The sequence below is a fragment of the Chiloscyllium plagiosum genome, chromosome 3, assembly GCF_004010195.1.
Source record: "Chiloscyllium plagiosum isolate BGI_BamShark_2017 chromosome 3, ASM401019v2, whole genome shotgun sequence".
NCBI classification, from domain to species: domain Eukaryota; kingdom Metazoa; phylum Chordata; class Chondrichthyes; order Orectolobiformes; family Hemiscylliidae; genus Chiloscyllium; species Chiloscyllium plagiosum.
Genome location: NC_057712.1, coordinates 117556453 through 117574546, shown reverse-complemented (window position 1 = coordinate 117574546; position 18094 = coordinate 117556453). Strand labels below are relative to the sequence as shown.

General features: G+C 42.1%; 1 protein-coding gene across 1 annotated transcript in view; it reads right to left on the bottom strand.

The window, feature by feature from the left end:
• Nucleotides 1-18094, bottom strand: part of acoxl (acyl-CoA oxidase-like) — a 390645-nt gene that overhangs the window by 28732 nt on the left and 343819 nt on the right. Inside the window, exon 18 of the mRNA XM_043687180.1 lies at nt 14070-14171. Coding sequence (XP_043543115.1) covers nt 14070-14171 — 102 coding nt within the window. The remainder of the gene's footprint in view (nt 1-14069; nt 14172-18094) is intronic.

Here is an 18094-nt window from a genome sequence, read left to right as displayed (position 1 = left end):
GATGACGACTCTGTCCGTCCTAGCTTTCAGCTTCCAGCCTAACTCCCTGAGCTCTTGAATGACCTCCCCACCTCTCTTCCTACCTATGTCGTTGGTGCCAACGTGCACCACGACTTCTGGCTGCACACCCTCCCCCTTAAGGATTCTGAAGACATGGTCCGAGACGTCTCGGACCCTGGCACCCGGGTGGCAACAAACCAACTGAGAGTCTCGCCCATGTCCACAGAACCGCCTGTCTGTCCCTCTAACTATAGAGTGTCCTATAACCAGCGCTCTCCTCCTCTCCCCCTTTCCCTTCTGAGCCTTAGAGCCGGACCCAGCACCGATCCTTGTGGCTCTCTACTGGTCACAGGTCTCCAGTCTGAAAAACAACCCTCCACCACCACCCTCTGTCTTCTACCTTTGAGCCAGTTCTGTATCCAAATGGCTAGTTCTCCCTGTATTCCATGAGATCTAACCTTGCTAATCAGTCTCCCATGGGGAACCTTGTCGAATGCCTTACTGAAGTCCATATAGATCATATCTACTGCTCTGCCCTCATCAATCCTCTTTCTTACTTCTTTAAAAAACTCAATCAAGTTTGTGAGACATGATTTCCCATGCACAAAGCCATGTTGACTATCCCTAATCAATCTTTGCCTTTCTAAATACATGTACATCCTGTCCCTCAGGATTCCCTCCAACAACTTGCCCTTCACCGAGGTCAGGCTCACCAGTCTATAGTTCTCTGGCTTATCTTTACCACCCTTCTTAAACACCACGTTTGCCAACCTCCAGTCTTCCGGCACCTCACCTGTGACTATCGATGATACAAAAATCTCAGCAAGAGGCCCAGCAATCACTTCTCTGGTTTCCCACAGAGTTCTCGGGTACACCTGATCAGGTCCTGGGGATTTATCCATCTTTAATCATTTCAAGACATCCAGCACTTCCTCCTCTGTAACCTGGACATTTTGCAAGATGTCACCATCTATTTCCCTACAGTCTATATCTTCCACACTCTTTTCCACAGTAAATACTGATGCAAAATATTCATTTAGTATCTCCCCCATTTTCTGTGGCTCCACACAAAGGTCGCCTTGCTGACCTTTGAGGGGCTGAAAATGTGTTGCTGGAAAAGCGCAGCAGGTCAGGCAGCATCCAAGGAGCAGAATAATCGACGTTTCGGGCATGAGCTCAATTCCTGAAGAAGGGCTCATGCCCGAAACGTCGATTCTCCTGCTCCTTGGATGCTGCCTGACCTGCTGCGCTTTTCCAGCAACTCATTTTCAGCTTTGATCTCCAGCATCCGCAGTTCTCACTTTCTCCCAGCTGATCATTGAGGGGCCCTATTCTCTCCCTAGTTACACTTTTGTCCTTAATATATTTGTAAAAACCCTTTGGATTCTCCTTAATTCTATTTGCCAAAGCTATCTCATGTCCCCGTTTTGCCCTCCTGATTTCTCTCTTAAGTATACTCCTACTTCCTTTATACTCTTCTAAGGATTCACTCAATCTATCCTGTCTATACCTGATATATGCTTCCTTCTTTTTCTTAACCAAACCCTCAATTTCTTTAGTCGTCCAGCATTCCCTATACCTACCAGCCTTCCCTTTCACCCTGACAGGAATATACTTTCTCTGGATTCTTGTTATCTCATTTCTGAAGGCTTCCCATGTTGCCAGGGTTGGAGGATTTGAGCTATAGGGAGAGGCTGAACGGGCTGGGGCTGTTTGCCTTGGAGTGTCAGAGGCTGAGGGGTGACCTTATAGAGGTTTACAATATTATGAGGGGCATGGATNGGAAGGGTTTGGAGGGATATGGGCCGGGTGCTGGCAGGTGGGACTAGATTGGGTTGGGATATCTGGTCGGCATGGACAGGTTGGACCGAAGGGTCTGTTTCCATGCTGTACATCTCTATGACTCTATGATTCTAAGTTCAAGACCAATGAAGCTTCAGTCAGGATGGATGGTGCCTCATCTGCACAGGCTGAAGTCAGTTAAATGGAAGAAATCTTTATAATCATGGAGAGAGAACATCAGCATAAGATCGATGCATTTAGAGAAAAACTTCAACCTTTCGCCAAAGACTCATCAAAAAGAAATACAAGAAGTTAGCGACATATGGCACAGAAACAGACCTTTCAGTCCAACTCAAGTTTCTCGAACTAAACTAGCCCCACTTGCCTGTGTTTGGCCCATTACTCTCTAAGCCTTTCCTATTTATGTACCTGTCCAAATGTTGTTTTAAACTTCCTCTGGCAGTTTATTCGTATACAAGCCACCGTTTGTATGAAAAGTTGCCCCTCCGATCTCTTTTAAATATCTCACCCTAGAAATGTGTCCACTAGTTTTGAAGTCCCCCACACTAGGGAAATGACCCATGCTCTTCACTTTATCTATGATTTTATGAATTTGTACAGGAGTTAGGATGTCATGTTGAGGATGTTGAGGTTGGTGAGGCCACATTTGGAGTACTCTGTACAGTTCTGGTCACCCTGCTATAGGAAGGATATTATTAAATTGGGTGAGGGTTCAAAAAAGATTAACCAGGATATTGCTGGGAATGGAAGGTTTGAGTTATAAAGAAAGACTGGATAGGCTGGGACTTCTTTCACTGGAGCATAGGAGGTTGAGGGGTGACCTTATAGATGTTTATAAAATCATGATGGGCATTGATAATTTGAATAGCAACTTTAAATAACAAATAAAATGTTATTCAAAGACTAAAAGATCTTTAAGTCTAAAGTAGATCATGTGAATATTCAGTGCATAGAACTTGTTGATCTGCATAGATGCAATCAAGCTGGTTGTTTTGTTATGCATGGTGTTAAGCTTCTTGAATATTGCTGGAACTGCACTCATCGTGAAAAGTGGGGAATATTACATCACACTCCTGACTTGTGAGGAGTTAAGAGGTGAGTTACTCATTGCAAGATTCTACCATTAACCCTGCTGTTGTAGGCACAGTATTTATATGACCAGTCGTATTCAGTTACTGGTTAATGGTAACACCCAAGATGTTAAAGGTGTAAAATTCAGTGATGGTAACACCATTGAATGTCAGTGAATGATAGTTAGATTCTCTCTTACTGGAGATGGTCATTGCCTGATATTTGTTTGGTGTGAATGTTACTTGTCACTTTTCAGCCCAAGCCTTGATTTTGTCCCACTCTTGCTGCAATTGGATATGGGCCTCCTCAGTATCTGAGGAGTTGTTAATGGTGCTGAACATTGTGCAATCACCAGTGAGCATCCCCACTTCAGACCTTATGAAGGAGGGAAGATCACTGACACTACCCTGAGGAACTCCTCAGATGTAACAGAGTTAAGATGACTGACATCCAACAACCACAAACATCTTCCTATGTGTCAGGTATGACATCAAACAGCAGAGAGATTTCCCTCTGATTCGTGTCCAATTTTACAAAAACTCCTTGAAACCACATTCGGTCAAATTGGTCTTGATGTCATGGACTGTCACTCTCACTCACCTTTGGAATTCAGGCTTTAGTAAGGTCAGGAGCAGAGTGACCCTGGTGGAATTCAAACTGGGTGTCAGTGAGCAGGTTATTACTGAGTAGATGCTGCTTGATAGCGCTGTTGATGACACCATCATCACTTTACTGATGATTGAGAACAGTCTGATGGGGCAATAATTGGGCCAGGTTGGATTTGTCCTGCTTTTTGTACACTGGACATACTTGGGCAATTGTCCACATTGTCAGGTAGATGCTAGTGTTGTAACTGAACTGGAACAGCTTGGCTCAACGTATGACAAATCTTCAGTATTGCCAGATATTTTGTCAGGGCCCCTGGCCTTTGCAGTTTAGAATGTGGCCAACCATTTCTTGACATCACGTGGAGTAAATTGAGTTGGCTCAGACTGGCAAATGTGATACTGAGGACCTCTGGAGGAGACTGAAGTTTATCATTTACTCAGTACTTTTGGCTGAAAATTGTTGCAAATGCTTCAACTTTATATTTTACTCAGATATGCAGGGCTCCCCTATCATTGAGGATGGGAATACTTCTGGAGTCTCCTTTTCCATTCAGTTGTTTAACTGTCCACCACCGACTGGATGTAGAAGGATGCAGAGCTTAGATCCAATCCGTTGGTTGTGGGATCGCTTATCTCTGTCAGTCACTTGCTGCTTATGCTGTTTGACTTTGACATACTCCTGCGTTGTAGCTTCACCAAGTTGACAGCTCATTTTTAAGTATGCTTGGTGCTGCTCCTGGCAGGGTTTACCAGGATTGATTTGCTGGCTTGATGGTTATGGCAGAATAGTGATTATGCTGGGTCACAAAATCACAGATTGTACTGGAGTACAATTCTGCTGCTGTTGTTAGCCCCCAGTGCCTCATGGATGCCCAGTCTTGTATTGTTTGAAGTTTGTCCCATTTAGCATGGTGACACAACACAGTGAAGGGCATTCTCAATGTGAAGGTGGGACTTTGTCTCCACAAGGACTGTGTGGTGGTCATTCGTACCGATACTTTCATGGAGAGTTGCATCTGCAGTTAGCAGATTAATGAGGATGAGGTCAAGTATATTCTTCCCTCTGTTGGTTCCTTTAGACCTGACCAGCTTGGTCAGAAGTGCAGCTTCCAAGCTATTTCTGATGGTGAACACTGAAGTTCTCAACCCAAGATACATCCTGTGTCCTTGTCACCCTCAGTGCTTCCTCCAAGTGGTGTTCAAAATAGAGGAATGATGATTCATCAGCTGAGGGCAGATGGTACCTGGTAATCTGCAGAAAGATTCCATACCCAGGAATGGTGATGACAGTGTCTGGGAATGAATCGGAGTGTATGATTCTGTGAGTAAGACTATGTCAGGGCTGTCGCTTAACTAGTCTGTGAGACAGCTCTCCCAATTTTGGCACCAGCCACCAGATGTAATTAAGAAATACTCTGCAGGGTTGTCAGAGCTTGGTTTGTATTAGTCATTTCTGATGCCTTAGTTGATGGCAAGTGGTCTGTCCATTTTCATTCTTTTTCTGAGACTTTCTAGTGGTTCATACACTTGAGTGGCTTGCTCAGCCATTTCAGAGGGCATTTAGGCATCAACTTCTTGCTGTGGATCTGGAGTTACATGTAGGTCAGACCAGGTAAGCACAGCAGATTTCCTTCTTTCAACAATGTTGGTGAAGAAAATGAGTTTTTTAACGAGAATGAGCAATGGTTTCATGGCCATCATTAGACTTTTAGTTCAGAGGAGTCATGCAATATGTCACTATTAGGACAAACATACCATTAGCAAAATGGAAACAGTTTATGTTTACATGTGTTGCACTGTCATTTGCATCCCTCCTGTTTATTTTTCTATTGTCTTCTAAGTGTTGGTTCACAGTGCAGTAGAGTTAGGAAAAAGCATTTTGTATGACTTAGTGCATATTATCATTCTTCATCTTTGAGCCCATTTAGGAAGTAGGAGCCCTTAGCCTGCTCTGCCATTTAATAAGATCATGGTTGTCTGTCTGCTTTTCAAACTCCCCATTCCCATCTGTCCTCAGTAACCTTTGATTCCATTGCTTAACAAAAATCTATCCACCTCTGTCTTAAAAATATTCGATGACACCACCTCCACTGCCTTCTGAGTCAAGGTCCCAACCTGCTGAAGCCAACAAAAATCTCCTTATCTGTCTAAAAAGGGTGACCTCTAATTTTAACTTTTTTTTAAAACCATGAGTATTAGCAGTTTTGCTCTGCCACAGATCATTATCACAGGCAGATTTGATAGTTCACAGCCAGTGTCAGGATGGTCCAGATATCACCAGATATAAAACATTAATCCATATGTTGCTATGAGTGGTTAGAGAAAATCAGAACAGAACTTGAACATTTTTTTAAAACATTGAAGATGGGAGGAAAATTGGCTGTTTGACTGGCAATCAGGCAGAGAACTGGAACCAGTCAATGTGCTGGAAATAGACCAGGATGAGAGGATTGGGTGCTATAGAAGTAGTGGGATGAGATATGGGGAGTCAGTATTTTTCGCCAGTCTTAGGATTGCTCAGGCCATTGATTTCAGGAGTTGAGAGGCCACTTTGTGGTTGTACAGGATAGTCGAGGCTACTTCTGGTGTACTATGTACAGTTCTGGTTGCCCTGCTATAGAAATTCCTGATGCCCGAAATGTCGATTCTACTGCTCCTCAGATGGTGCCTGACCTGCTGTGCTTTTCCAGCATCACACTTTTCGACTCTGGTATAGAAAGGATATTATTAAATTAGAGATAGTGCAGAAACAATTTACAAGGAAGTTACCAGGATTGGAGGATTTGAATTATATGGAGAGGCAGGAACTTCTTTCACTGGAGTGTAAGAGGTAAGAAGTAGCCTTATAGAGGTGTATAAAATCATTAGGAGCATAGATAATATGATTAGCAAGGGTCATTTCCCTTGACTGGGGCGTTCAAAACCAGGTGGCATAATATTAAGGTGAGAGGAGAAAGACTTAAAAGGGAACTCGGGGCAACTTTGTCACACAGGGTGGTTCATATATAGAATGAACTGCCAGATGAAGTGGTAGATGCAAGTACAGGTACATCATTTAAAAGACATTTGGATAGGAACATGAATAGGAAAGGTTTAGAGGGAATATGGATCAAACAGTTCTAGTTTAGTTTGGGAAACATGGTCGGCATGGATGAATTAGACTGAAGGGTCTGTTTCTGTGCTGTATGACTCTAAGACTCAATGACGATCTTGTCATTCAGGTTTTCTTTCATTGGTCTTAACTGATGCTGTATTCAAGTGTATTTGTGAGTCATCAGGAGTTGTCACACCATTTCACCAATTAGTGCTCCTGCTAATTTCATTTTTGTCTGCATGGACTTTCAAGGTTCATGTGCAGTCAATGCTGTCAAATGGCATCAGCACCAATTGCAATGCACAGATCCTCACTGAGGCTGTAGAGGGAATGTCACCACCAACATGTTCACCCTTTACAGAAATGACAAGGGAGGGCATATGTCCTGCATGACTTCTAAGAGAATTGAGAATGCATTTGGAGATTAGTCCTTCAAATATGAGACACTTATCGGGTATAAGATGCAGGGGGTGAAGTGTTAAATGTTCTTAGTTAAATATTAATAGTTAAAAGGGGTACTGCTAATGAATTTAGGGAAAGATGTAGATTAAAACGAATTGTACCTTTATTCCAAGTATAGCTACCAAACACGCTCAAAAATGAGCTATGTCAAAGCGACATTAGATCACTCAAAACAGATACTTACAGTTCAAGGCTCCTAAGTAAGATGTTCTCTCTTACTATCCTTTGTATAATGTTATGTTCAATAAAGCCTATTGCTATTCACTTGCAAGAATGTAGATCTCAAATTACTATGGCAATGTGTCACACGTCAGCTCAGACAGAGCAGGTGCATGGGGTGTAGACTAGAGAACCAGGAATACACTCTCTGTGTTATCTTGACCGGATTTCAACAAGTATTTTTGTGTGAAATTTAATGAACAACAAGTGCCTGCCTTGCCAGTAACACACTCATTCTATGAAAGAATGAAACAAAAGATAGTACATAATGTCCTTACATCAGAATTGAGGTAGTTCTCCAACAGTCACTGATACTGCAATATAATTCTGAAGGCAGAAACAATTAAAATTCATAATCACTTGGTGCATGTTAGCCTGGACAATGATGTTGCCAGGCTACTGAACTGTAGGGGGCATTGTAGCTGAGTTTGACCCTGTTACCGAGCACAAACTTTCCAGAGCGGGTTTCTGGATATTGATCAGGAGGAAGAACCCGTGGCTGGGTTTCCTCTATCATAGTGACACAATTCTGGGAGAGGGTACACCAACAATAAGCTAAGCTGTCGCTCCTACATCTTTGTTCTGCCCCCACTCCAAATATTGGATCAATATTACTTTTAATATCAAATTAAAGCAGAAATTTGGTAATCAGATACAGTAGTCAATACAGAATTTTCTCACAGTTTCTTTTTGCATTTAAAAATGAAAATATCTATCTTTGTTTTGATTCCAGATGAAAAAAATGGAGATGCAGATAAGTTTTCAAGAGGGAAGCAACAAATTAAGTAGACAGCCAGTAAACGTCTCTTGTAAATAAACCTACCAAGTTTTCTTCTATCCCTTCCTCTCCTGATGTGGTGACAGAATAGTCGCAATACTCTCTGTCATCCAATCCAGGTGAGAACCCTGACAGGATAGTCAACCACAGGGAAGGGAAATCACAACTCAGTTCAATATCACTAACTGCCATTGCCGCTGTGGGGTAAGGGGGTTGCTCTGGAGGTTTTGTTTTCACCAGGTTTTTTTCTCTCTTTTTTTCTAACTCAATACACCGAGGTAAAGTATCAACCTCACCAGCTGCCCCAGTTAACTGCTGACTCAGAGTGGCAACTGAAGTTGGAATTTTTCCAATCTGTTGCCATTAGGGGAGCTTTGGAAATTCCAACGTTTAAACTGTTTTGCGGTGGTCATTTCGTTTTATTGTGTAAGAGGGCGAGAAGCTTACTTCTTACTGGTAAAAGACATCAGTCTCCTGGTGGCAAGCCTGTCCCATGACAGCACATATAGGAAATTCAAGCAGAATATTCTGAGAACTAAACTCAATAGTTAGAAAACTATGCATAGTGTATGGCAAACTTCCAAAAGAGGCTCCCATTCGGCAAGTCGCACAAGCAGGAACATAAAATCAAAAAATTACAAGTAATATATGCAATGACTGCAAAAATATATACTTAATAGAGAGCTGATAATTGTTTGAAACAGAATTTATGTTCATTAATAATAAATCTGATCTAACTCAAGAGAATATACGCATCTAAATTAACATGAGTTTCTCACTACTGAGATGAATGCAACTTGTTTGTGAGACAGTCACACACATTCTCAGTCATTTTGGCATAGATACATTTTAGGAAATAAACTTAGATTCGATATTACTCAGAAAAGATAACTTAGTGATCACTGACCACAGCTTGTTTTCAAAATATTAGCAGTACCTCTTTTCCATTTCTGCAATATTTCTTGTCTATGTATTTATTTTTAACTGCATTCCAAGGTAGGGCATTGCTTTTGTTTCAGGGGGAAAATGCATCAGGCTGTTACGTCACTTAGCCACACGGACTTGTTTGAATCACTGCATATTGCTAGTTTGGTTGATCTTATCTGGCAAGGGAGCTGCTATGCTACAATTGGATTCAGCATCCTTTGACATGCGAGGAAGAAATCATTCTAAGGGAGTAACAATTCCTTGAGAACACTGAAATATCCCTGCTGGAAAATATATGCACGTGAATGGGCAGATGAAAACTACATCCGGTTCAGCTTTGATGCTTTCCACAGTAAAACAGCATGTTTGCATTTGTTGCCTTGGCCCACACTCAAAAGCAGGGAAGAAGGCATCACGTCTAGCATTTCACCTCATTCTCAGTCTGCTGGTCTACATTTATTCATATTGCAAGGTTTGTGAAGGTTTGTATTTAACAGCATTAACCATTTGGAGCCAGATCCCAGAATTAAAAGATCAATGTATGCCACACAAGATTTGTGCTTAGAATTTTCTTCCTAAAGGAAGCTTCTCATTACCAGAGAATGTTCACTGACAACAATGACAAAACATAAAACGCTGTTGTAAGAATGATCCGTCCTTCAAATATGCACACAGTTTACAGGGCCAAGACAGAAAGTCAGATGTTCTTCAACATTCACTACTTTTATACATTTAAAAAAAACTGTCCATTTCCATGTCTGGACCTACAAACCTTCCTCTGGAAGTATCAAATCTTTGCCCAAGCAGCCATTATTCCTGAGCTTTGCATTGAGTCACAGAGGTGTACAGCACAGAAACAGACCCTTCGGTCCAACCTGTCCATGCCGACCAGATATCCCGACCCAATCTAGTCCCACCTGCCAGAACCCAGCCTATCCAAATCCTTCTTATTCATATACCCATCCAGAGGCCTTTTAAATGTTGCAATTGTACCAGCCTCCACCACTTCCTCCGGCAGCCCATTCCATATACGCATCTCCCTCTGCGTGAAAAAGTTGCCCCTTAAATCTCTTTTATATCTTTGCCCCTCTCATCCTAAACCTATGCCTTCTAGTTCTGGAGCCCCCTCATGATTTTATAAACCTTTATAAGGTCACCTCTCAGCCTCCGACGCTCCAGGGAAAACAACCCCCCCCACTATTCAACCTCTCCCTGTAGCTCAAATCCTCCAACCCTGGCAACATCCTTGTAAATCTTTTCTGAACCCTTTGTCAGCAGACCATGATAAGATGCTACTGTGCGGGGGTACACTAAACAATCTCAAAACCTGGCAACTTCCAGCTAGGGTCATGAGCATGTGAAGATCAGCTCATTTTCCTCTTCTAATTCAATGCTGATGTGATCAATCGTAGCACCTTAATGAGTGATGGATGTCTGTCAGTTCAAGGATGACATTTAGGATGACATTTACAAAGTGCCATGAGTTTCTGTCACAAATCTTATTGGACTAAAAGATTGATTCTTGACTGACAGATCTTTGAGCACGTGAGGCAGGACATCCCTTGAGGTAGTAGGATCTGGGGGATATATTTTCTTTTCTTTCCTCCTCTGCAAGTGCTCTTCTCATTATTGAGACATTGTGAATCAAAGCATGGAAATAGTTTGATGGATAAATTGTCACTATTGGTAGCAAGCTTTCCCATTCATATTGTCAATGCTACTGCATTTCATGGAGAGCTTCAGACCATCTATGAAGCGTTTTCTGGGTCATACATTGGAACTTTAGTCATTCGAGAGTTGAGGAAACAGGATCTAGTAGCTTCCTTGATGCAGTGATCCAACTCATCAAAGTTGAAATTGTAGGATTTCTGTCTGAATGTTTTTGAAGCTTGCTTCAAGAAGGGCAGTTGCATTTGTCAATGGTCTACCTGCATAGAAGGAATTTCTCGAGCACTCTTATCTGTCACCGATACAGTCTAGACCTCACTGCAGTACAGGAATGTGGCAACAGCCTTTGATTCCTTTAGCCCTAACTTGTTTTTGACAAGACCATGACTATTCAAAAATACCAAGTCACAGCATTTAAAGTTTATTCATTTGACCATGAATAGGTTGATCCTACAGGATGTGGTTCACCAACCATGAGAAAGTGAGACATTGTCTTTTTAGGTACCTTTTCTAGTCCTTTGGAGTGAGTAGAGGTTGGGTTGGAGACAACTGCTCTGTCACAGATGCTGCTGTAAAAGAACCTCGTGTACCAACAGAGATGTCCACACATCTGTCACCTATCTGCAGATTCCCAACTTTCAAGTTCATAGCCTGGTCCCCAGTTCTTTCCTGCCACAGGACTTGGCAAATGCACCCTGGTAGAAACTTACTTGTGACTTTGTTCAACATTGAATGTCATCATTGTCTGCACAATCTTAAACGGCTGGTGGTCCACATCAAACATGATGACCCACACCATCTTACCACAGTTGGCCTCTTCTCAATTGTTGAGAGGCAGCATCTTTCCTCACCTGCTCTGTCGTCAAGGATGTTTTGGACTACACTTTGTCTGGCACCTCTCCCACACTTTGCTGATTTTCTCACTAGGGGTGGTCACAGCAAGTCTCAACAACATCCAGAACAAAGCTTGACTGGCACCCCATTCCAGCACCTTAAACATTCGCTCCCTTCACCAAGACAAACAGTGCAGCAGTATGGACCACCAACAAGATTCACTGCAACAAACTCACCAAATCCGTGACCTCTACCACTTAGGAGGTCAAGGATAGCAGATACGTGGGAACATCATTACCTGTAAACTTCCCTCCAAGCCACATACCATCATGACTTGAAAGTGTGTCACTGTTCCTTCAAATTCAGTAGGTCAAAATCCTGGGAATTCCTTTCCTAACAGCAATATGGGTGTACCTATAATTCAATGATTGCAGCAAATTAAGTACCATCTTCTCCAGGGCAATTAGGGATGGGCAACAAATGCTGGACCCACCAGTGATGCTCACATCCCATGAAAGAATAAAAAAGAGCTCCCAATGACATTGTTCAGGGGAATATCATAATACACAAGCCTCTCCACATAGGGAACCACAGAGTAACACCTTAATACCACTGCATGCAAGATCAGATAGATCCTTTTAAACTAGGTACCTAGACTACCTTGGTCTTTGAGGGGTCAGTTATCCACGCGATAGACCAGGGAAGGAGTTTATGCAGAAGTAAGTTCAGAACCAAATCAATGAGGGGAATTAAGTGGGAGAGCAGAGCAACTAACAATCACATCCAACATCATAATTTTATGAAGCAAAGTACTGTAGATGATGGAAATCTGAAATTAAAAGTAACAAAAGTTCTGAAAATTATCAGTAGATTGGACAGAGAGGAACAAAGTTAATGTTTTCATTGCGATGAGAGGTCAATGACCTGAAACATTAGTTCTCTTCCTCTCACCACAGATACTGCCTAACTTGCTCAGTATCTGCTGAACATTTTGTCATCATGTTAGGGCACAGGTGAGGCAGGTATGGCAGACTTTGGGCTGGTCAAGTTTCTCAGGCCCTGTCACAACAGAGTAAGTGATGGCTGCAATGGGGAGAGAAGAGAGAGTGGAGTAGTTGGTGTTTGATTCTACTTTACAGTTGGCATGTGGAACAGCCTGACCAGTAGAGGCACAGGCTTTCTTTGTATGCTAGAGGTGCTTTCCAGCACCTGCTGAGCACCACAGAGAAAAGTTCCTAATATTTAACTTAGAATGCTCCTCTTCTTACTCACTCAGTATAGAGTTAACACACAATTGGAGCCTTCATGGCAGTTTTACTGACCTACTAGGTCAGGCAGACACATTGGATTAGATTAGATTAGATTAGATTACTTACAGTGTGGAAACAGGCCCTTCGGCCCAACAAGTCCACACTGCCCCGCCGAAGCGCAACCCACCCATACCCCTACATCTACCCCGTACCTAACACTACGGGCAATTTAGCATGGTCAATTCACCTGACCTGTACATCTTTGGACCGTGGGAGGAAACCAGAGCACCTGGAGGAAACCAACGCAGACACGGGGAGAATGTGCAAACTCCACACAGTCAGTCGCCTGAGGCGGGAATTGAACCCGGGTCTCTGGCGCTGTGAGGCAGCAGTGCTAACCACAGTGCCACCGTGCCGCCCCCGATTTTCTGGGACTGTCCAACCACCCTGGATTTTCTGGGACTGTCCAGTAATTTGGCATTTTTTGTCCTGTTTCCTGAGTCAGGCCTTCCTGGGATTGTTTTGTCCCAGATTTCTTCATGCGCATTTGGCCCTACTTCTGCACATGCTGGGTGCTACTTGTTATTAGGGCTGTACAATGCTGCACTGAAGCCAGCGCAAAGCAGCATTAAAGTCAAGTGTGGGTCGCAGAGTCCCACACCCCAGCCCCCTACCCAGGTCAATTCTCAGGACATTACCGCCATGCTATCTTGCACCCCAACCCCACCTCTGCCTCCAAGGGTTTTAACAGCACTACTTTGTCCTCCTTTGCTCCTTTGCTCTCAAGGCTTCATCCTTTATATATCCTTTATATTTTACAACCAGATTGTCTATTGTAAGAGCACCAAAATAAAACAGAATGGTCCAGTTAAAATAATAGCAAGCAAGAATCAAGCATGATCATTTTATCTGCCTATACTGTAAGCCCAATTCCTCATACAGTCATAACAGTACCGAAAAGGACCCTTTGGTCCAAATTGTCCATGCTGACCAGATGTCCTAAATTTATCGAGTACCATTTGGCCCATATCCCTCAAAACCTTTCCTATTCATGTACCAATCCAGATGCCTTTTAAACGTTTTAATTATATTAGCCTCCACCACTTCCTCCGGCAGCTCATTCTATACATGCACCACTGTCAGTGTAAAAAAGTTACTCCTCAGGTCCTTCTTAAATCTTTCCCCTCTTACCTTAAACATATGCCCTCCAGTTTTGGATTCCTCTGAGGTAAATTAAAATCTAACCCCCACTCCGCCCTTCCTCATTGCTTCAATATACAATATTTTGAATGTGTTTTGAACAGCATTGCTGGGTTTTCTGTTATGAAAGGTGCTATGACTAGACAAAGACTCACCTGGTTCCTTATCTGCACGCTTGTTGCTGGTGTGAGATATTTGTGTTCTAGATACCAAGCTCTTTCTTGGTAAAGGAGGTTAGTTCCATGCAAAAGGCAAAACTGTAAAGAAAAACAAATAAATAAACACAAAATTGCCACTTGGAAACAAGCTTTTATGACATTGAGGTAATGCTATTTTTGATAAACAATCTGACCACACCGGGAAACCTTGATAGCAGCAGGCTGCATCATTTTGTGAAACTAACAATCTCAGAAACACACTGATTGACTCACTGCTTCTCCTGAACTTTATCAAATAAAAACACAAGTACAGGAGTTGATTAGTGCCTTGCCTTGCAAGTGTAATTGGCCCTTTTATAGATACCTTTGTATAATGGACTGTTGCAGCATTAAGATAAAAGACAGGCAACCATTCATTTGGACCACTTCATTCTTAACCCTCAGTGTACTCCTGACGAATCTAACCAGACATGTACATTTCTCTGTGGTCCATGACAAGTCAACTTGTCTGGCACCTGGCATTTACCTGCTTAAAGAAAGAACTTGCATTAATTTAACAACTTCCGCCACATCATGCTATCTCAGGACTTTAATTTCAATATAATTCTTTTTAAGTGTTGTGCTACTGTAATGTCGGGAATATAGGAGCCATTTACTCAAGCAGTGGTCTCATAACGAGCGATGTGATAAGTACAAGATAATATGTTTATTATTTGTAATACTGGTTGGTGAATGATTACTGAACAGGACATTTAGAGATCTTCCTATTTCTTCCTCGAAGCACGGGTTCTATATATACCTGAAAAAGGCAACTATGCTTCAGTTTAAATTTTCACCTACACGAACACACCGACAAACATGCAACACTTCCTCACGTGCTTGCCTGGATCATGTGTTCAGTCTCTAATTGTTTAAGTTTTCTTTCCTCCATTCATTAGTAACAAGCATTCACCTCATATCCCTAATTGCCCAACAGAAGGTGTAGGTGTACTCTTGAGGAGAAAGTGAGGTCTGCAGATGCTGGAGATCAAAGTTGAAACTTTATTGCTGGAACAGCACAGCAGGTCAGGCAGCATCCATTCCTGAAGAAGGGCCTGTGCCCGAAACGTCGAATCTCCTGTTCCCTGGATGCTGCCTGACCTGCTGTGCTGTTCCAGCAATAAAGTTTCAACCTAGGTGTACTCTTGAACACTGCAGACTGTGTTCATGTTTAACACTCTTAAAAGTACAGTGTTAGGGAGTTCTAGGATTCTGACTCAATGGCAGTGAAGGAATTGTGTATGGAGGTGAACACTTTTCAAATGTCAGTGAATATCTTCACTCCTGATCTTGTTGGAAGAGAGGTCATTGATGAATCAGCTGAAGATAGCTTCAAAATCTATCCTGGGGAAAACCCATAGAAGTCTTCAGGGGCTGAGATGAATGACCTCCAAAAGACACAACCATCTTCCTTTGTGTTAGGTATGACTTCAATTAAAGGAGAGCTTTCCTCCTGATTCCAATGATTTAAATTTTGCTATGGGTCCTTAGCGTTGCATCTGGCCAGGTTGTGTCTTGATGTCATGTACAGTCACTGTCACCTCATCTCTGGATTTCAGCATTTTATCCACATTTGGTCCACAAGTGTGATGAGCTCTGAGCCAAAAAGGCCTGACTGAACCTTAAGTGAGCATTGTTAAATATTCTCCATCATTTTCTACTAACACACAGTCAATTTATGTGGTGGTAATTGTCTAGAAGATTGGAAGTTTTTCCCTTTATGAACAGGGCATATCTGGGCAACTTTGTCGATTTGGTTCCAGAGTTTAGCTTTTCTGAAATAGCCACAGTAGGCAGAGTTATACTTAAACTGAAACACTGCAGCTAGGACACTCTTTTAGTTTGAGAGCAGCCTTGATGATGAAGGGAGAATTCTGAAAGGAACTCAAAAGGTTGAAAACTCCAGTACAGATGGTGGAGCGGAGGTATCGAGATGCAAAATGGAGTAAAGTTGGTTGACTCCAACTCCACATTTATCACTGTACTCAGAAGCACTTAACTGTTTCTTGATGATCACGAAACACGACATTTGGAAATCTAATTTCAACACATTGCATGGAGTGAATCAAATTGGCTTCAGTGATGATAGGGATGTTTTGGATGGATTCCTGATGAAGGGCTTATGCCTGAAATATCGACTCTACTGCTCCTCGGATACTGCCTAACTTGCTGTGCTTTTCCAGCACCACACTTTTTGAACCTTTGGATGGATTTTCCACTTACCATTTCTGGTTGTTGCAGATCCTATCCCTATGATGGCTCAGTTAGTAAAGCCCAGATGCACATTGAGTCTACTGATCCCAGGTCAGTGTTGAGTTAGTTGAACCCATCTGGAATGTTATGAGGAATCTCTTTAGGGAATAAGGAAAATCAGCTGTGGCTCATGGTTATGATGGATATCCAATGATCACCTCCTCCCAAACCCACTCCCAGAAATTGTGTGGATTTGAGCCAAAATACAGGTCATTCTGCTCTAATGTGCATTTCATCAACATGAATTGGTTGTAATGTGATTGATGAAGATGGGATGCTGTTTCTAAAGTGGGAACTTTAAAACTTTAAGTGCTATTTTTATTTTGCGATTTTTATATAGTGGCGGGGTCACACAAGAATGCAACCATCACAGAAGAACTACCTGTACGAAATTATTTCCCAACAATCATGTCTACGTTTATACAGGATGGAAGAGTCATTACCTGGATGCAGAACCTATCAAACTCCATGCAATGGAGGAAAAGATGTTAAATACAGCAACAGAAAAAACAATTAATGTTGTAGACATCTGTGTAATTAAGTTTTTGGATCTGTTATTTACTTCGCTAACATTTGCAATCAGTTTTCACTTGCACAAATGGGTCTATTTATAAGCTGCCATCTCTGTCCACACCAGTCTTCACTGGGTCTTCCCCAAACATTGGCCTTATATATCCTTACTCTCACATTTACAACTTGCACAGTATATACTATAGAATGTATTGATGCATTGGATGTACTTCTCAACCACTTTCAGAAACAGATCAGTTAGGGCTAGATTGTACTGCTCAGTGAACAAGGAAGTGTTAATTGGTTATTTAAATTACAAAGTTACCATTCACAAGAGTGACAATGACTCTTCTGAGGGCATAATGACTTTATCTATCAAGTAGTTAACTCTCATAAAATAGAGTTGCTTTTGTATGGATGCTATTTTCATTTAAATTACAGAGATTACTATGAGTAAATCAAGACCCTCTTATACAGAGGCAGATTTATGGACTTTGAGACTCTGGGTCTGTTTCTGGCATAGGACTAGGGCTTGGCTAACACATCAGTCTCATAGAATCCAAACTGAAGCATTATTTGGAGATGCCGGCGTTGGACTGGGGCGTAGTTTTTAAAATTGAAGCAGTGACAGTGTAAAGGACTGATTTTTGACATCTTGTCTGCACAGACAGAACTTATCATTGCCCTTGGGTGGCAGGAACACAATAATTTGCCTTGGTGTCTCTGAACAGATTGCTCAGCTAGTAGAGTGTACCCTTGTGACTACTGAAGGAAGGATTGGATTCTGTTGGGGCCCTGATACTACCAACCATTTATTACAGCCTGATAACATTCTCCGACAGGTCCTTCCAGGATCTCAGAGATTGAACTAAAGTCATTTTATTGCTGGACCAACTGAAGTCAGCGCATACAATCATAGAATGTTTACAACACAGGAGGTGATCATTTGTCTGGACAGGCTCTCTCAAGAACAATTCACTCAGTCCCATTCCGATGACTTTTCCCCATAGCCCTGAAAATGCTTCTTTTTTGGCTAATGATCCCATTCTGTTTTGAAATCAATGATTGACCATGGCCTCAAGATGATCCAGGCAGTGAATTCCAGATCCTGTCCACTTGCCGCAAAAAAAAGCTTTGTCCTCAACATTATCAATGCTGCTTTTTCCAGCATTTTAACAGATATCCTCATCTTCTCAAACAATTTCTCATTAAATACTCTG